Source organism: Nicotiana tomentosiformis, chromosome 2 (assembly GCF_000390325.3).
Source record: "Nicotiana tomentosiformis chromosome 2, ASM39032v3, whole genome shotgun sequence".
NCBI lineage: Eukaryota > Viridiplantae > Streptophyta > Magnoliopsida > Solanales > Solanaceae > Nicotiana > Nicotiana tomentosiformis.
The window spans coordinates 25,931,048-25,949,193 of NC_090813.1; the positions used below are offsets into that span (position 1 = coordinate 25,931,048).

The window sequence follows — 18,146 nt, forward strand, 5'->3', positions numbered from 1 at the left end:
TATATATATGTGTGTATATATATATATATATATATATATATATATATACATACATACATAGATATAGGATATAATGTCCATATAAAAGTAATTTTAAAACACACACACAAATAAGTATTAAATATTATTTATTTAAAAGCTATTTATTATTTACACACACACACACAAATATTATTAAATTTATATTTTAATTATTTTAAAATCGTTTTTCCAACCGAACTCGGTCGGAAATATTTAATTATAACTTATTTCGGTTGGATATAATTTTTGTCTTGGGCGAAAAATAATAATTTCAAACTTTCCGACCGAATTCGGTCAGAAATTTGGAAATATTTTAATAAAAAAATATTTTTGTACATTACATACAAGTATGACCAGATGTTGGTCAAATTTGACCAATTTCCGACCGAATTCGTTCGAATATTTTTTTTAAAAAAAATTGTTGACTTTTGCGACCAATTACTTAATTTCCGACCGATTTCTGTCGGTATGGCTTGGACGAAAAATGCTAGTTTTCTAGTAGTTACATGACACTATAGAAATGCAATATCAAGAGAGTATATATAAAAAATCATGGCCAATTTAGACGGGGCGGAGCTAGAGAGCAAGTAACGGGTTCGGCCGAACTCAGTAGCTTTGGTTCAAACCCTGTATTTGTTTGATAAAATTCATTAAACATTTACAACTTATTAATTTAGAACTCATTAACTTAAAAATGATTAGAAAATTCTGAACCCACAAGATTCAAATTCTGGCTCTGCCTCTGAATTTAGACCACTTAATTGCATCAACATTGAGGAAGATTTATATGCTTGCAGTGATCTTCTACTCAATGTAAGAGTCCAGACTAACTTATATATGCTTGCCACTTATGGTAGCCAGGTAGGAATGGCTATGGTGCGGGGCTGAGCGAGTTTTAATATATAAAATTAAATTCAATGCGGGGCGGGGTGGATTGCGAGTTCTTTTACCCTCCATTTCCTTTATCCAATTTTGAGCCTTTAGGCTAACACTGAAAGTCCAAATATTCAAATACATATTGCAACATATCCTATAGGAAAAGTTTACCGTTGCTTTTTCTGTTTTTTTTTTTTTTTTTTTGGGCCAAAACACATTTACCTGGTTTTGTGTTTGAATCTAGTAATTTTTTTAAAAAAAATTAGGAGTAATAACATTCTTGAAAGTTGGCCAGCTTATAAATAACGTTAATCATTTATTACTATGGAGTAGTTCATAGTTTATCAAAACAAAACGTAATAATTTATTGAAATCATAATCAAATTTCAATAATATAATACTTTATTTAGGCTTAACTCGCCCCGCAACCGCCTCGCCCCATTGCCATTCCTATAGCCAGGGGCGGATTTAGAGGGTTGGCTTGCCTAAATCATGTATATTTATCAAAAATCTCACAAAGTATCTATAAATATTTGACTGTGAACCCAATTATTATTCTAATGTTAACTTAAAGTAATTAAGTATTAGCTTGCTATGAAAATTCATAAACTTCAAATTCTAAATCAACCTTTGTTAGGTAGCCTCCTCTTCTATTATCGACGAGCTATTAGATGTCCATAAACTATTTCACAAAATAATGCATCTTATTTAGTATAAGTCAGAAATATAGTAGACTAACCACTAGAATACTTGGATGATAACATTGATAGTTTCGACATTTTTTTGATAAGTGATAGTTTTTATATATGCAAAGACCCTTACTTATTCCCTTCAATATCCCCAGAGGAGCTAGAAATAAAAGGAGAAAACCCCGTAATGTTTATTAAATGGATATGATGATTTTGTTGGCGGGATATAAGTCAGAGATTTCGTGTAATATTCCTATATTGTCTATATATGAATAGGTCGGGTCGTATTACTCTGTCTACAAGCCATCTTCTTAATTGTGTAATACTAAAGTAAAGGACTACCTTTTCAAAGGGAAGCTTCATTTGAAATTTTACAGGGGGAGTGTATTTGAAAGGACAAAGATAATATTTGTTTTGAAACTTTTTTTTTTTTAAACTCCTCCAAAATTAGGAGGATTTATAGTGTTTTCACACTTACCCTCCAGCGTGATTCGAACCTAGCACCTAACTATCGTAAGTGGAGGTGCTTTTACCAACTAAGCAAGTTTTACTTGTCTGGACTTATGCTAAGGAATGAGTAAACAATAAATAGTTTGTCAGCTACCGAATGTAAATAATTTCTGATGCGGGCTAAAAGTAAAAAAAGCCTCAACATTATATACCCGCTCTCAAAATGTATAATTTTTTGTATATATATACATTCTGTATCTTATATACAAAAATTATACAAATTTAATACACTTTTTCGGCTACTGAATGTAAATAATTTCTGGCATTGGTTAAAAATAAAAAAGTCTAATTACATTCGGTAGCCGAAAATATGTATAAAGTTTGTTTAATTTTTATATATAACATACAAAATGTATATATATACAAAGAATATATATTTTTCAGCTATTATTTTGAGAGCGACTATAAAATGTCATTTTTTCAGTATAAATAATTTCTGGCGGGGGCTAAAAGCGAAAAGATCCTAAAAATATCTAAGTTTTGCCGTGACTTCAAACTTATAATTTTAAGTTTAAGTCATAGAAGGGTTTGTGTGAATAATGGAATCGTTAACATTACTCATTTTAATCTCTCCCACAGTGATATAATATATTTTCAAGAAAATGATGCGAGAACCCGCTTTCTTAAACTAAAAATTTATACCGAATACGGATGATAAAAAAATTACATAAAAATAATATAAGTTAATAAGTAAAAATATTTTAAAATTAATAAAGAAAACAATAGCTAAAGTAAAAATTGTCCGATAATTTAGGGTCACGTGAAATGTATAGAAAGATTACTACTTTTAGATTTACTTCTCAAAGCAATAGTAGAATGAAAAGAGATCGTCACCCCAAAGATTGTGATTTAGGAATGATTTTTTTTTTTTTTTTTTTGAATTAATCCAGACCAAAAAAGAAGAGAGGTTGTTGCTACTTTTGATTACTAATATTTTAAAAAAGAAAAAGGAAAAACAAAAAGAAAAATAATGCGGTTGGATAAAGATCCAAATATAGCAGCCGCAGGGGATTAGGTCCCAATAGAAATCCACAAGAAGCCAAAAAATAATTGCGATAGCTTCCTACTACAAGAAAGGGGGCGTTGGTTGAAAGAAGCGTTCTGTATTTTTCGCTAACTCAGAAAATCTTCCCCTTTTTGCAAGTAAACATTCTTCATCTTTCTCATTCATCTTTCCGTATAGAGTTTTCCTTTTAAATTTAATTTTGTTTATTTTTCCTCTCTGCGATGATCTCTCTTTGTTTATTTACATTAAAGACATAACTGATGCTGATCTTCCTTGAACAAATAATTTTCCTGCTTTCGATGGGTTTTTTTTCTTAATTATTTTATGGGTTTGTTCTTGTCTTTGCACTCTTCTTATTGTCTATGTTTCTATTAAATTCATAGTATTATGTTTGATTCAATCAAGTAATTTTATCTTTCTGACGTATTCCCTATTCACTGGATCAAACTTCAAACAACGGGAAGAGGTGGGTGGGGGGTTCAGCTGCAATCCAGTTTGTAAATTCAAAAGGCGAAACCTTTTTATGTTGTGGAGGAATCTAAACCTTATTGAAGTTGAGATCATAGGAATATAATTTAGTTATTTCTGCTGACAGTAGAAGTAGCTGAGATTGTTGCTCTTATCATCTAATTTAGTCGTGACTCAAGTTAATTTTAAAATTTGATCTGTTACTATTTGGGATTGAGGCTATTGAGGCGTAATTGATTGATCGATATGGCTGTCAAACACTCGAGCAAAGTTGGAGTCTTTGATCAGTCAGTAGTTTGAGATTGAGGAATTGTTGATTGATTGATTGGTTGATATGATGTATAACACTCAGCATAGGGATCAGATTCTAGATTCTGGTTCTATAGTAAGAGGATGGTTTTGAATTTGAGCATTATTATATAGGAGTTGTATCTTGGCTTTTATGACAAAAGAGCAAATTTGACAGTATATGTGAGACTGTAAATTTATTTAAAATACACAAATACTTTCGAAAGGCTGACGTTGATAATTTTAATGCTATAAAGTGTAGAGGCAGTATGTCTAGTCTTAGTTACCTTGGAAACCTGCATATGCAACTGTTGGACTGAGTTAAGCGATAGTTTATTGCTTATTTGATTAGCCTGAGACAAAGCCAGCATGAGCCAAATAGATTCTCAGCTTGAATATGCAGTGTAATTATTGCAAAGGAAATTATGAGTCTTCTTGTTATGTGCACTTCAACTCTTTTTTTTCCTCTCGCGTTCCTATTGTTCTTCTCGTTTGAGTGAATAGTTCATAATGAATGACTGTGAGATCAGTTCTATTGAAATAAAAAGAAGTCTTCAAGACCCATTATTTGAATAAACTTGTCCATGGTAAAAATGCTGACTTCCAACTCTTAAGCATATTGCTTGCAACACATAGATATATTTGCAAGCTAGAAGAAAAATGGTTATATATATATATATATATATATATATATATATATATATATATATATATATATATATATATATATATGATGATGATGATTGAAGTTGGACTACTATCTGGTCCTAACAGGCATGTGCCTGAAGTGTATAGCAGTACATTGTAGCAAGTAGTGTTAGAAACTCAGTATTCGATGCTGCAAATCCTTGATAGACCTTGTGATGATTTATTTATTGTTGAACTTTTTGAGCGGCCAAAGTTTTCATCTTTAAGTAAATGTAAGCAAAAGTTATACTCAAAACAATCTTTTTAGGAGAGCCAATTTTGCATATTTCTGTCAGATCCCCCTTCTTAAGTATGGCTACTTCATTCACAAATCATTTTCTTGTGCTGTGTAACCAAACAAGGTTCATTAAAGAAACCTTGCTGACTAAATGGACTTGTAAGCAAAACACCAAATATAATAACAATAACTATCTGTCAACCAAATTAGTTGAGGTCAACTATATGAGCCATTTAAATTAAATTAGGGTTTCTCTAAATTTAGAGACTCATATATCTTAAACTTATAATACTCCCGATAAGCACTAGATAAACTTTTGTCATTTATCCTCTAAGGATGTTAGTTTCAGCTTATGTCGGACATGGTCATTTGTGAGCTTCTTGTATATCCACACATTTATCTTAACATTCTCATTTTTAAGACACTCATGTTGTGGATATGTTGGGACTTAGAAGCGCAACATACAGTATTACTGGTAACATAATTTTTTGATAGAATTTGTCTTTCATCTTGGTAGGTATTTGTTATTGCATAGCAGTCCTATAACACCTCTATTTCAACCACCTATTTTATTTCTATGTGGTACATCTTGTTCTCGTGCCATTTTTCTTTGAGTCTGAACAACAAATACAACAACAACAACCCAGTAAAATCCCACAAGTGGGCTTAGGCATCACATTTCCGTCTAGTCTCGCTTAAACTTCATTCTTTCTGTGGGGCAAATCCCATATCTTTGCCCTATTGTTATATGGAATTCTCATAAATGTTACTTCGCACGTATGTTTATGTGGGTTCGAAACACATAATTAATGCACGATAAGAAAAGACAGCTTCATGTGCTTGCAACTGTCATTCATCTAGTGCTATTAGCATGTCTCTCGTTGATTTCACTTTTTTGTACTTTATTATGCTATTTCTTGAATCTGGACTTACTGTTTCACTTGGCAGCATGGATGTCAAGGTCTGCCTCTGCCTTCTCATACTCGGTGCTGTGTGTTGTACTGCTAGAGAATTAGCAGCCCCTGACCTCCTTATTAAAGAAACCACGGATGTTTCAGGTACTTTTCCTATTCTTTTGTTACCAGTGCCAATGGCTTTAGTATTGTGTTTGGATATGATTTTTGTAATATGGATTCTGAAATAATGGGATAGCTTTAAATTACACACATAGGAAAATGATGACTGCTAAATAGTAAATCTGCAGCCATAAAATTTACAAATTCTGTGAACAGCATTGATGTCCTTCTATGGTCAGTGACCTATCCATAATTAACGAGAACCTCTTGGATTTTCCAGGGTAGATGTCTAGATGTCTAGTGGAAGTTTGTGATTTTTTTGCTAGTGAAAGTATTTCCTAAGCTAAGCTTTAAATTTACTTGCAGTTTATTCATTTACTAATTTTCAGTTCCTAAAAACTTGTATAGTAATGACCTTTCTCTTCCAATTTTTCTTCCCCAATCCTCTAAATTTTAAACTGCAACATCAACTTTCTCTAAACCGAAGATCTTTCTTTTTGCACCTATTACCAACCAACCAGTCTCTTGAGGAAGTACCGTCAATATATTTGCCATGGGGTCCTCTGTTTTTAAGTCAATTTGGTTTGTTAGTTCCGTTTATTTAAGATATACTTCATACGACTTATAATGATATCGATATCAATTTTTCCTATGTGTGTGTTATACTGTTGTGTGTGTGTAATGTCAGATATGGCCTGTTTTTATTAAATAGAGGGATAGACTGTGGAAATACAAACTTTGGAAGGTCAAGTGTTTCATTTTATTTGCTTGGTAGTCTAGGTCATAATAGCAGTTTACTCTAAAAATAACTGGGCACAAGGTATTGTTCTCTTTAAAATAAGGGGTTCATGATAATTTGAGAAACTATGGTGAAAAGTTATCCTCAGAGTCTTAACTTGGATGCTTGCCTGCAAATCCATTATTAATATTTTGTTAGATGGGGATGTAGGTGATTTCTCCGTCCAATTATCTTTCTGGTAGATTTCTTTTATTCATGCTTACTAGTCTAATCTATGTTTAACTATATTCTCCTGTAGCAGATGCTATCATCTTGTTGATATATTTATGCGAAGTCATTTATTTTACTTGATTGATTTAGGAGTACGGAGTACCTGAATAAAAACTTTATTATGACATAACATTGATCTTGGTTTTCTTGCAATAGCATTGTGGATAAGTAACCTACAGGCACAGAAACAACTTCAGCCTCTGAAAGACGTCGAAGGATTGTGCACATTGTGTGAAGAATATACTGCTAGTGCACTTGGTTACCTTTCTAATAACGAGACCCAAACAAAGATACTTGACCTACTTCTCAACACCTGTTCGAAGATGCCAATATACAAGCTCAAGGTACTTATGATCTGACCTAAATGTCCATCTATTGACCATTAATTTTGCCCAAATGATTAATTGACACTGCCAATAATGCTACTAAATTGTTAATAATTCCTAATCACACACACACACATATATTTGGAATAAATGTATCACTTTGCTGTCTATATTTGTTATTTAGTGTCGATGTATACTAGCAATTAGGTGATGCCTTGACGCTTTGGCACCTGCAGGAAAGCCCCTTATAAGTGAGGCGAAGTTCTCAGCCTGTGTTGTGCATAGCTTGATATTTTTAGGATTATGCAACAACATTGATAATGCTATTTTCTATCTTTTGCAACATTAATTTTCAAGTGACTTTCTCTTAAAATCTTTTGCTTGTAGTGCACTGCCCTGGTGGATCAGTATGTTCGTCCCTTCTTCTTAGTGATCTCCACTATAAAACCTGACGATATTTGCCAAAAGGTTGACCTTTGTCAGAAAGTGGTTTCCATCTCTCGATATTTCTCTCAGAATGGCTGTGACTTGTGTCATCAAGTGGTTAATGAGACACTTTTGAAATTGAAAAATCCTGACACTCAGGTACTCTTGTCTTTCATTATATATATATATACATTTTATATGCCGAACTATCAAGAGAAAGGAAAAAAGAACCATGTTTTCAGGGTTAGCGTCCACTTACATTTAGCTGAGAGTCTGCACTATTACAAAGGCCGGAAGGTGGTTAATCTGACTCTCTAAATGCTACATAAAAATGTCAATCCAAAATTGCAAATGTGTTACTGATAATGATACGTCATTTGGAAGAAGTTACTAATTATGTGCATATTGTTTGATAAGGTACAAATATCATAATATACTTGTATTTACCATCACATTTATGAAACTGTATTTTCTCAACTTTGTGAATGCATAAAAAATTATTTTTTAGCATTTCTTTGTAGCTGCAAGTTATTCATACAAGATAGGTATGTTTGTGTCTACTGCTAAGGTGGTGCTGGGACTCTTTGGTTAAGCTTGCACACACCTTGACTATTCCATTGGGTACCTACCAGTGTGTCAATGGTTCGGTTCGGCCGGTTAATTTATAAAATTTGTATAGTACCAGTTTTTCGGTTACTCTATTATGTATAACCAAAGTTAGACTTTTGAAAACTGTCTCAATCATCTCGATTTATCTTCGGTATTAGTTTAGTTCGGTTAACTTTCAGTATTTTTCTTAAAATGTCATGTAAGGATCGATAGTAGAAGTTAGAATGTGAATAACATATGTACTTCCATGGACTTTGGCAAAACTTTCTAAACATTTTTACTGTTTAAAAATGGATGAATCAAGGGAATATGAAAGATGGCTAGAAGAGAGATTCATCTCACTAAAAGAAAGTAAGAAAGTAAGCGAAGACAAGAGAAATATAAATCACTCAAGTAGGAATATATTAATCAAAGTTAGGATTCAAAAATAGAGTCTATTAGAAGATTAAGTATCCAATAAGAGAAACGTAAATCATACGAGAAGAAAGATATTCAATCTTGTAGTTTGCTACTTAAGATGCTGGAACTAGTTTAGTTTTAATAGGTGTAGCAGAATATGTTTGGGAGCTAGGACTTTGTGTTATAATTACTTGTTGGCTTGTGATTGTTTCCAAAATTCCAAGGTCCAAGGAAAAAAATTAATGTTTTATTATTTTTAAACTTAATAATATAAAATATATTTTTCATGTACAAATTTATTCGGTACGGTTCGGTATTTTCTCGGTTTATTTTTATAAAAATAAAAAACCTACTCTAATTATAGGTGCGGTAATATATTCATCTAGAAACCTACGGTTTTATTAAAAGAAACCTAATAATCGGTTGGGTACCGTACGGTCGGTCGGTTTAGTCGGTTTTTAATGATCCATTGATACCCCTACTACCTCTCGCCAGAACAGGTACTGAGTAACTCAGCCCACGAAAACTTAGGCAGATAGAAAGAATCCTCTAGCTTTTTTGTTCCCTCTACTATGATCTGAGTCTTGATTTCATGGTTTTCATTCCCACTTCTTTGATAGCTAGCCTATGCCCTTGGGTGTGATATCATGAAGATATATTGTTGAGCATTGTGTTAGTAATTAAAAAAACTATGTCATTGGATTAACTGGTTCGGATCTGGCAGGTTGGATGTTTTATTTCATTTATCCTCATAAAAAGAATGTCATTAAATTTACCATAGATGTATATGGAGATAGTAAGTGGTTGTCTTTTTTTCTTTTTTTAGTGGTAAGTGACAGTATGTGGTTTTTTTGTGACAGAATATATTCACTTGTATTATCTTTCAGTAAACTCATTTTCTTCTTATATTCTTTCAGTTAGACATACTTGAGTTGCTCCTGAAGGCATGTGGATCCGTTGAAAAATATGCTAATAAGGTAAAAACCCTCTGAAACTAATCTTCTATCATAACTATACCTTAATGCCTGCTTTTACTTCGCAAATTCCATCTCAGATAAGTCCTCGAATTCTGATAGCTAACAACTATATTAGTTGTTTTGGACTTTTTGGTGTCCTTAAAAAGCTTCTGCAAGCCCCATGTGTTCACACTCCACAACACTAAATTGTTAGAGGAAATGAAATGCTTGTCAATGAATGCTTCCTCATTAAGGGGCGAGTTTGCAAAGGATATCTGATGATCCATTATATTTTACTTTGAGACATGGTGTAATACGTGATCACAAGACTTAATTGCTCTCAGAAAATTATTACTATATTGAGGAATAAGTGCCAGGTCAAGTTATATTACTTGCAATATTTCCGTATCCAAGAGCATTATGAAATACTTGATGATTATACGTGGAAGGATAAAAGGTCGTCTGATAACTGTACTGATGTTTCTTTTCTTTCTTTGTCTTGCCGGTTTTTTCTGTGTGCCTCGTGATGTTCTGCAGTGCAAGAAAATGGTCTTTGAATATGCACCAGTGATCCTCGTTAATGCGGAACATTTTCTGGAGAAAAATGACGTATGTGCTATCTTGCATGCCTGTGAGCCTGCTGTTGGTAAAGAGGAAGTGTTACCAAAGTTGCAAACTTCAATGCATTCTGCCTCTTAAGGAAGACAGGTTATTGAGACTAGCTTGGGATGTGTTGTATTTAAAAAATTGGATACCATCTTTCAGTTTGTGCCTTATTGTGTATAGTGTGTGAAATTGAAGTGCAAACTTCATCTCTTGTTTATATGCATTGATGTTTATCTAAGAAGCTTAATTTAATAAAAGTTAGTCGTTCTTGATTGCTATGAGCACTTAGATTGGATAGCATTTTGTTGTCTTATTTTCTTGGGTTAGACGGGCGCCTGACTTGCACTAAAACCCAATTGCCACCGCCTGTATTTAGAAGTTGGTCATTCTTTCGGAATTAGACCGTGGTCTGAATATAGTTTGAATTTTAAGCTTCAGATCAGGTTATCGCTTTTGAACTTCAGACCATTGGTCTAATTTTGGAAAAGTTGCCAATTTCTAAATATGGGATCATAAAATTGCTGTGTGTAAATCAACCGTCATATAGAACATCGTATGTCCACGTAATATGAGTACTCGTAATGGTACATCCTCAATTCTTAGGCAGATGCACACATGTATTAGGTACTCGTCCCGTGTCCATGTAACATATATTTGGCTACTTTTCAAAATGTCCTCGCATATGTCCTTAAGCTATATGACGTTTTTTTGGCATCAAATCTAGAGTCATTTTCTGCATTCAAACTGTAGTTGATCATATCAGAGCATCTTTTCCTCAAACTTTTAAGATATAGTACAAGGACCAAGTAGGAGCATAGATGAAATATCCTTATCAACTCTAATAACGACCTTCGCTTACCATTAGGAAAGTTAAAATAGGAAGAAAAAAAAAAACAAATCCTTCTATATGTCGTTTCCCACTATCCAGAAAAGGATATCCCTAATGAAGTCCATGATCAATAATCATTTTACTATGAAACAAGAGATTATTAGGAAATACAAGTACCAGGTAAAAAGAAAAGATACATAACCTGGTATGTGTTCCCCTCTGTTTATTAAATACAATACTAAAATACATTCTTCAATTAACTCTTCACATAGTAACAGGCATACAACAAGATTTGCCAAAGTTGACATGGTAGTATAGAATCCCTATTTGCAGAAAATGTAAGTTCTTTTCTTCATGTCCCTTCAAGAATTTGCCGGATCATGTGTATCCAAGCTAGCTAGGACATCACTTAGAAATGGCCTTTCAATATAATACACCTTAGGGGAAGATAGAACGATGCAACACTCGTCCTGATGAATGTGAGACAGCAGACGACGAGGAAGGTTTGCTTCCCAAGGAAGACAATACAATAAAAAAGATCAGCAACTTTGACTTACCCCAAGGCCCAAGCAATGCGCTCCGAGGGGCATTGCTCTCGGTGCAATCCAACACTTGCCCTGCTTTGCCTGCCCGCTCTGCTCCCTCTTTGAATGAATTGGATCCGCTGCTTCAAATACAGTATCAAAAAGTACCCGCTTATTGAGCCTCAATTTGCATGGACTTAGTAGCTAGAAAATGGTAATTGCCGCATAAAATCCACTCTGTTGCTTCTTATGGATTTTCACTACTCTGCAATAAAAAAATGGAATATGCACTTGAAATGAATATATGCTAGATGTGTTAAGATATATCCCATGAGCAATATGAATATGGATCGAGTAATTTGTTTCTTTAACCAGGAAAAATCATTTATAGTGAAATCAGTTGACTCTTGAAAAGCAAATCCAACTTTTCAGCTACTGGAAACCTGTCCGTCATGTTTATAGAAAAATCCACTTAGCTGCGGCTTAAATTTCTGTTTCCACATACTTCGCTCGGGTCCAGCCCCTATCTCCCTCTTTTTAACTTCTACAATAACCAGTTTCTCCGTCAATCTATTAATCTCCGCTACTAGTACAAAATTTCCATTTTGCCCCTCTACCCTCACGGCGGCGCCATTTTTTCCGGTGATTCTCATCCCTTCCGATTTAGCTACCTCCTCAATCCTCCGCGTAATTCTCTCTGGTGGCTCCATTGAAACAAACCTTTCAACGTCCACTTTGTCTCTGCCTCCTAAACAGTTCAATAATCCAGTCAAATTAACACCTGAGGATATCGAGATTATATGAAATGCGTTCAGAAACTTGCCGTCGTGATTCGTGTCGGAGCTATTTTTGAACTGAAATTCGTCATCGAGCTGCGATTTCACCTCTTTGAAACCTTTTCGAAACCACGGATCGTTTCTGATCTGTTCAATGGAGATTCGAGTTTGAGGATTCGTGTCCAGTAGTCGAGTCAGTAATAGCTTTAACCCGTGTGAGGTCCACTTAGGGCAACGAAATTCGCCTTTGTAGATTTTCCGATACATAGCCATTAGATTTGAATCACTGAAAGGTAAATAACCAGCGTTGAGCACAAACAGGATGATGCCACATGACCATATATCCACCTTAGCTCCATCGTATCCTTTCTTCTCGAGGATTTCAGGTGCCACGTAAGCTGGAGTGCCGCAGAGCGTGTGGAGGAATCCGTCGGGTCGGATCTGATCCGATACTGCGCTTAGCCCGAAATCGGTGACCTTTAGATCCCAATTCTCATCAAGCAAGAGATTCTCCAGCTTCAGATCGCGGTGGTACACGCCGCGAGAGTGGCAGTATTCAACGGCAGAGATTAATTGCTGAAAATATCGACGGCTGAGATCCTCGCTAAATCGGCCTTTGCTGACCTTAGCAAACAGCTCTCCACCTTTAGCGAATTCCATGACGAAGTAGATCTTCGTCTTCGTAGCGAGGACCTCATGGAGGCGCACGATATGAGGGTGGCGCAACCTCCGCATAATAGAGATCTCCCGCTTAACATGCACCGTGAAACCACCTTTCAAAATCTTCTGCTTGCTTACGGTCTTAATCGCCACGCTTTGCCTTGTTCTAACGTCCCTGGCATGATAAACTTTCGCAAAAGCGCCGCAACCAAGGAGTTTCCCTACCTCATATTTTCCAAAAAGGTTAAGCTTGAAATCGCCGGCGGTTGCAGCGGCGGCGGCAGCGGCAGCGGCAGATGACGATGAACTACTTTCCTCATGTAAGATCTCCGGCATTACTAGATCCAGAGACCACAAAGGTACTACCAAATCTCTCGAAAAATTCTTCTTGCTTTTGCATCAAAGCAACACTATAGTTGATTAACTAATTCTAGAAAAAAATTTAGCATCTAAGCAGAAGAGAGAAGATTCGAATGGGTCAACGCGCAAATCTTAGATATTTTGTGAAAAGATTGGAAAAAAATTAGAGGTGGGAAGGTAGTAGGTGAATACGGGAATTGATCGACGTGTTCAAATTAAGCACGTTACTCTTTTAGTTGAAACACATGGAGTATTACAAGAGGATGGTCCCGCCAACTGCAGATCTAACAAAGTAAATTAATTGCTAATCACATGAATCACGAGGGCAATCAGAAATTACGAACTCGAAAGTTTTAAGTTCGAGCTATGGAAAAAAAGTTCTAATAACGGATAATTATTTGATAGGAAATGACAAAAAATTAATACATTAAGGAAAAAAGGGGGCAATGTGAGAGGAATGCTATATTAATGATGGAGTTGGAACTCTCTGTCTCAATTATGGAACACAGAAAGCTCACTCGACCTCAACTCCTTCTTGGTAAATCATCTCATGCTAATTCGAATTAATCGAGTTAGCGAGTTCTGAATACCAGTGATTTAACCAAATTAGAAAGGTTTAAAAAGAGGTCCCTCCTAAGTACTCCATCCGTTCACTTTTACTTGACAAGTATACTAAAAATAAATTTTTATTTTTACTTGTCACTTTACGCATATCAAGAGAAGACAATTTTTTCCCCTGTTATACCCACAATATTTATTACTCATTTCAAATCATTTTCTCAAATCCAATAAAATATGCATCAATTAATATGTGTATCATGGTAAATTATGCACTTTATTTATTATTTCTTAAGGGGCGTGAAAAGTCAAAACGTGTCAAGTATAAGTGAACGGAGGAAGTATAATCAAGTGCTCGTGAAAAATAAGATTACAATAACTCCAGAGGTAGAGTTAAAATTTAAAGTTTATAGGTTCGAAATTTTAAGCTTTAAAAATTATTAAATTCTAAATTAATAATTTGTGTATATTCAATAGATTTTTTAACTTGTAAGCCGTATGCAAGCTCCGCCCCAAAGGACCCTCTCTGGTACATTAACCAATCATGTACAAATGCAATTGGTTTCGGTTTACAGGCTACACTCCAACACAGACTATAAACGAGCGTAAGTTGAATATGATGGGTCCATCTCATGTGTAAGGAAGACATATTCCTTTTGGCTTTGAATTGTCAAGCCAACTAAAGGAATAGTAAGAAAGATTTTATAGCAAATATTTCTTTGGTTTTACATTAAATATTTGACTCTTGCCAAACTCATGATATTATTGATGACATCAATGAAGCAATCCTAAACACTATAAATAGGTGTCTTGCTCTCATTGTAATACACATCAACAAAGAGAGAAAGAAAGAGTGAGGCATCACAGACAAGGTATAAGAAAATAGTCTGTGAGAAAAATAGAGATTGAGCGATATTATAGTGAGGTGGGAATATCAAAAGAGGGTTATTTCTTTTGAGTGTTGTAGTGGTCTTTGGAGTATTTTACTCGGACCTACAAAGTGTAAAATTTCTTGCTATAGTGATATCAGTTACTCCTCTCAAGGCCGTGGTTTTCCCTTATTCAAAAGGGTTTTTCACGTAAAAATCTTGGTGTCGTTGTCACTCTTTTATTCTTGTTAATTACCGTATCTCGGTGCTACGTAATTATTCCTCTTTTATTACTGTGAATATTATTTCTGTAGGGGGTTTATTCCTAACAACTGGTATCAGAGCACATGTTCTGCTCGTTCACAGAAATACTATTCACTGTCAGTAGTACTATACTCGGTGAAAAACAAAAAATGTTTGGAGTAAAGTATGAGGTAGCAAAATTTAACGGAGATAGCCGTTTCTCAACATGGCAAAGAAGAATGAGAGATCTGCTCATCCAACATGGATTACACAAGGTACTAGATGTTGATTCCAAAATGCCTGATACCATGAAAGCTGAGGATTGGGCTGACTTGGATGAAAGGGTTGCTAGTACAATCAGGTTGCACTTATCAGATGATGTGGTAAATAACATCATTGATAAAGACACTGCACGTGGCATTTGGGCAAGGTTGAAAAGCTTATAAATGTCCAAAACGCTAACAAATAAATTGTACCTGAAAAAGCAGCTATACGCCTTATACATGGGTGAAGGTACGAATTTTTTGTCACATTTAAATGTGTTTAACGGACTAATCACACAGCTCGCCAATCTCGGAGTGAAAATCGAGGAAGAAGATAAAGCCATCTTGTTGTTGAACTCGTTGCCATCTTCGTATGATAATCTAGCAACAACCATCCTGCACGGTAAGACTACCATTGAGTTGAAAGATGTCACATCAGCTCTTTTACTCAACGAGAAGATGAGAAAGAAGCCTGAAAATCAAGGACATGCTCTCATCACAGAAGGTAGAGACAGGAGTTATCAAAGGAGTTCGAGCAACTATGGTAGATCCGGAGCTCGTGGGAAGTCTAAGAACCGATCCAAATCAAGAGCTAGAAATTGCTACAATTGTGACCAACCAGGTCACTTCAAAAGAGATTGCCCAAATCCAAGGAAGGGCAAAGATGAAATTAGTAGCCAGAAGAATGACGACAACATAACCGCCATGGTGCAAAACAATAATAATGGTGTCCTCTGTATAAACGAGGAAGAGGAATGCATGCACTTATCAGGTCCAGAGTTGGAATGGGTGGTTGATATTGTCACGCCCCAAACTAGGGGAGGCACAACTGGCATTCGATACTGTATTCGATCGAATTAGCCACTAAACATACTAGCTAACTAGACTGGGGGGCCAACAGATCGGGCAGCACAACATCTGAAATACTAAGCCTGGACCGTAAGGTTATGGCATGAATAATAATAAGCCATATAAACATAGGTAGACAAGCCAAAATAATAAAATACTAGCTGGCCGACGAGGCCGCGACTGAAGACATACATGCCTACACACCTATATATACATGCCAAGCCTATGGGCTGGAGACTGAAAGCAGCAAAAAAAAAAACCCAGAATGTTGTGTCCACAATAGCCTCTAAGAGTGTCATAAGCACTGTCGGGATAAGGCCCTAACTATACCCAAACTGTACAACAAAAGTAACCATCCTATTAAAGCTCCAGGAAGAAGTGGAGCTTACCAACTCACAGCTGAACCCCGAAATCCTAGCGGAGGGGTCGATCAGAGTCCCTACCTGGACCTGCACGCACGAAACAAAAATGCAGTGTCCCCAGGCAATGAGACATCAGTACAAATAAAAATGTACTGGTATGTAAGGCAGAAAGTAGAACCATACATAACTGATGTAAAAAGGTAATAAAGATACCACCTGACACTGAAACTCTGATAGTCTCCATGGCCGACATCCGACCTCATAGTAATAAAATATGCATGGTATGCTCGTGTAATCGTATGTCGTGAATACATATATATTGATGTAAATGCATGACATACACAACCAAATGCTAGCAATGGCGGTCTCTCCCGGTAGCTAACCGGTATCATATTCCCAACCTGTGGCCATCTGTACAATATATATAGTCTTTCGGACAAATAGGCCCCTTACCTCCGATTATAGCTCGAAATCCATGCATAATATGTCATGTATGATATGAACTTTGAATGCACATAATAGGCCATAACAAGAACTTAGCCAACCTTGGCTCATTGGTACTCTTATTCTCATAATCTCATAATCACCTTCGTATCGCATACAAATATCTCGTGAAACCTCATATCTTTTTTAATAAGTTTGAAAACTTAACTAGACTTTTAGAAAGATAACTTAACTCTGAATATGTTCATAAAAAGCTTAAGGTGCTTCACTTAATCCTTATACCTGATTTCTTGATAATTAGTAAAAGAAAGTATTTCAAAAAAAAAATCAAATGTTTTAGTAGTTTAAACATAAAAATTATATTTGAAAATTTTGAAATCGACGTGTCACTTTAGAGATTTTAAAATACACTTTAACAAGGAAGAAGGACTGATCGCAAATATTAAATGCCTTTATTTTTAGGTCACGCAACCCAAAGACGAATAAGAATTCATATATATGGACATGTATTTAAGAAAGCCGACAAAATGACATATATAGATGTCGAATACCCTTTTTAACCGAACGAGTGGAATATCAACCTAATAGCATCATGAAAATACTTCAGCTACGCTACCAATGCCTTTCATAGAAGGTCTTTCTAGCAACAGAATAGTAAAATATCACATTTGGCGTCTTAGGAATTTCCAAAAATTCGTGCTAAAAGGAAGGACGAAGCTTAGCCTTAACATACCTCTCCAACGAACGTCCGAATGCCTGTAGTTCCTTCACGAAAGTTGTTCCTTACGTCCTAAGCTTCGAAACCACTATATATATGCAGCTTATACGCACCTATAAACAGTTCATAAATGAGTTTAAATCGGCAGATTTTCCATATGACCCTAACTTGACGAAACGCCTGTAGAACTTTATAAAAACGATCATAAAAGAGTCCCAAGATGATTACCTTGGCAAACCAAGTATAAATCCTAAAGAACCAGCAATAACAACAATTTCCTATCTTCCAAAAATAGCTCCAAACATAGTTAATAGAAGGGGAAAATGATTGCAAAGTGTAGAGATTGCGCTTCTAGGCATGGGGGCAAACTTTAACGATAGAAATCGTTAAAAACGCACCTTAATCACTCAAGAACACCATGAAACCCTCTCTTAAGCTTTCTCACTGTTTTGGGACGAAGATGATATATTTTGGGGTCTTAAAAGTCGGATTTTCCGACTTATACCACTTGTTTGACCCGACCCGGTTCGCGACCCGATTTCAGCCCGGACAGTCCGCGTT

At 35.4% G+C, this 18,146-nt stretch overlaps 2 protein-coding genes across 3 annotated transcripts; one reads left to right on the forward strand and one right to left on the reverse strand.

The window, feature by feature from the left end:
* The first annotated feature begins 3,097 nt into the window (after nucleotides 1-3,097).
* On the forward strand, nucleotides 3,098-10,402 carry LOC104094904 (uncharacterized). Of its 2 annotated transcripts, none has more exons than XM_070195092.1 (6): nucleotides 3,098-3,239; nucleotides 5,732-5,841; nucleotides 6,965-7,152; nucleotides 7,522-7,719; nucleotides 9,486-9,545; nucleotides 10,062-10,402. In XM_070195092.1, exons 2-6 carry the CDS (start codon nucleotides 5,733-5,735, stop codon nucleotides 10,221-10,223), a joined length of 717 nt encoding a protein of 238 aa, XP_070051193.1. In that variant the 5' UTR covers nucleotides 3,098-3,239; nucleotide 5,732; the 3' UTR covers nucleotides 10,224-10,402. The 2 variants fall into 2 exon arrangements, with proteins under 2 accessions (XP_070051193.1, XP_070051194.1); XM_070195093.1 differs by having other exon boundaries at nucleotides 3,195-3,430.
* Nucleotides 10,403-11,067: 665 nt separating this feature from the next.
* LOC104094905 (CBL-interacting serine/threonine-protein kinase 14-like) lies at nucleotides 11,068-13,393 on the reverse strand. The gene is made up of 2 exons (XM_009600928.4): nucleotides 12,307-13,393; nucleotides 11,068-12,231 (listed from the first exon to the last, which is right to left on the reverse strand). Exons 1-2 carry the CDS (start codon nucleotides 13,253-13,255, stop codon nucleotides 11,912-11,914), a joined length of 1,269 nt encoding a protein of 422 aa, XP_009599223.1. The 5' UTR covers nucleotides 13,256-13,393; the 3' UTR covers nucleotides 11,068-11,911.
* Nucleotides 13,394-18,146: the final 4,753 nt, after the last annotated feature.

Coding starts and splice junctions, on each gene's coding strand:
- LOC104094904 (XM_070195092.1), top strand. CDS start 5,733: ATGGATGTCAAGGTCTGCCTCTGCCTTCTCATACTCGGTGCTGTGTGT. Junction 7,720..9,485: donor TGAAAAATCCTGACACTCAG/GTACTCTTGTCT, acceptor ATATTCTTTCAG/TTAGACATACTTGAGTTGCT. Junction 9,546..10,061: donor TTGAAAAATATGCTAATAAG/GTAAAAACCCTC, acceptor GATGTTCTGCAG/TGCAAGAAAATGGTCTTTGA.
- LOC104094905 (XM_009600928.4), bottom strand. CDS start 13,255: ATGCCGGAGATCTTACATGAGGAAAGTAGTTCATCGTCATCTGCCGCT. Junction 12,232..12,306: donor CTCCGACACGAATCACGACG/GCAAGTTTCTGA, acceptor TGAACTGTTTAG/GAGGCAGAGACAAAGTGGAC.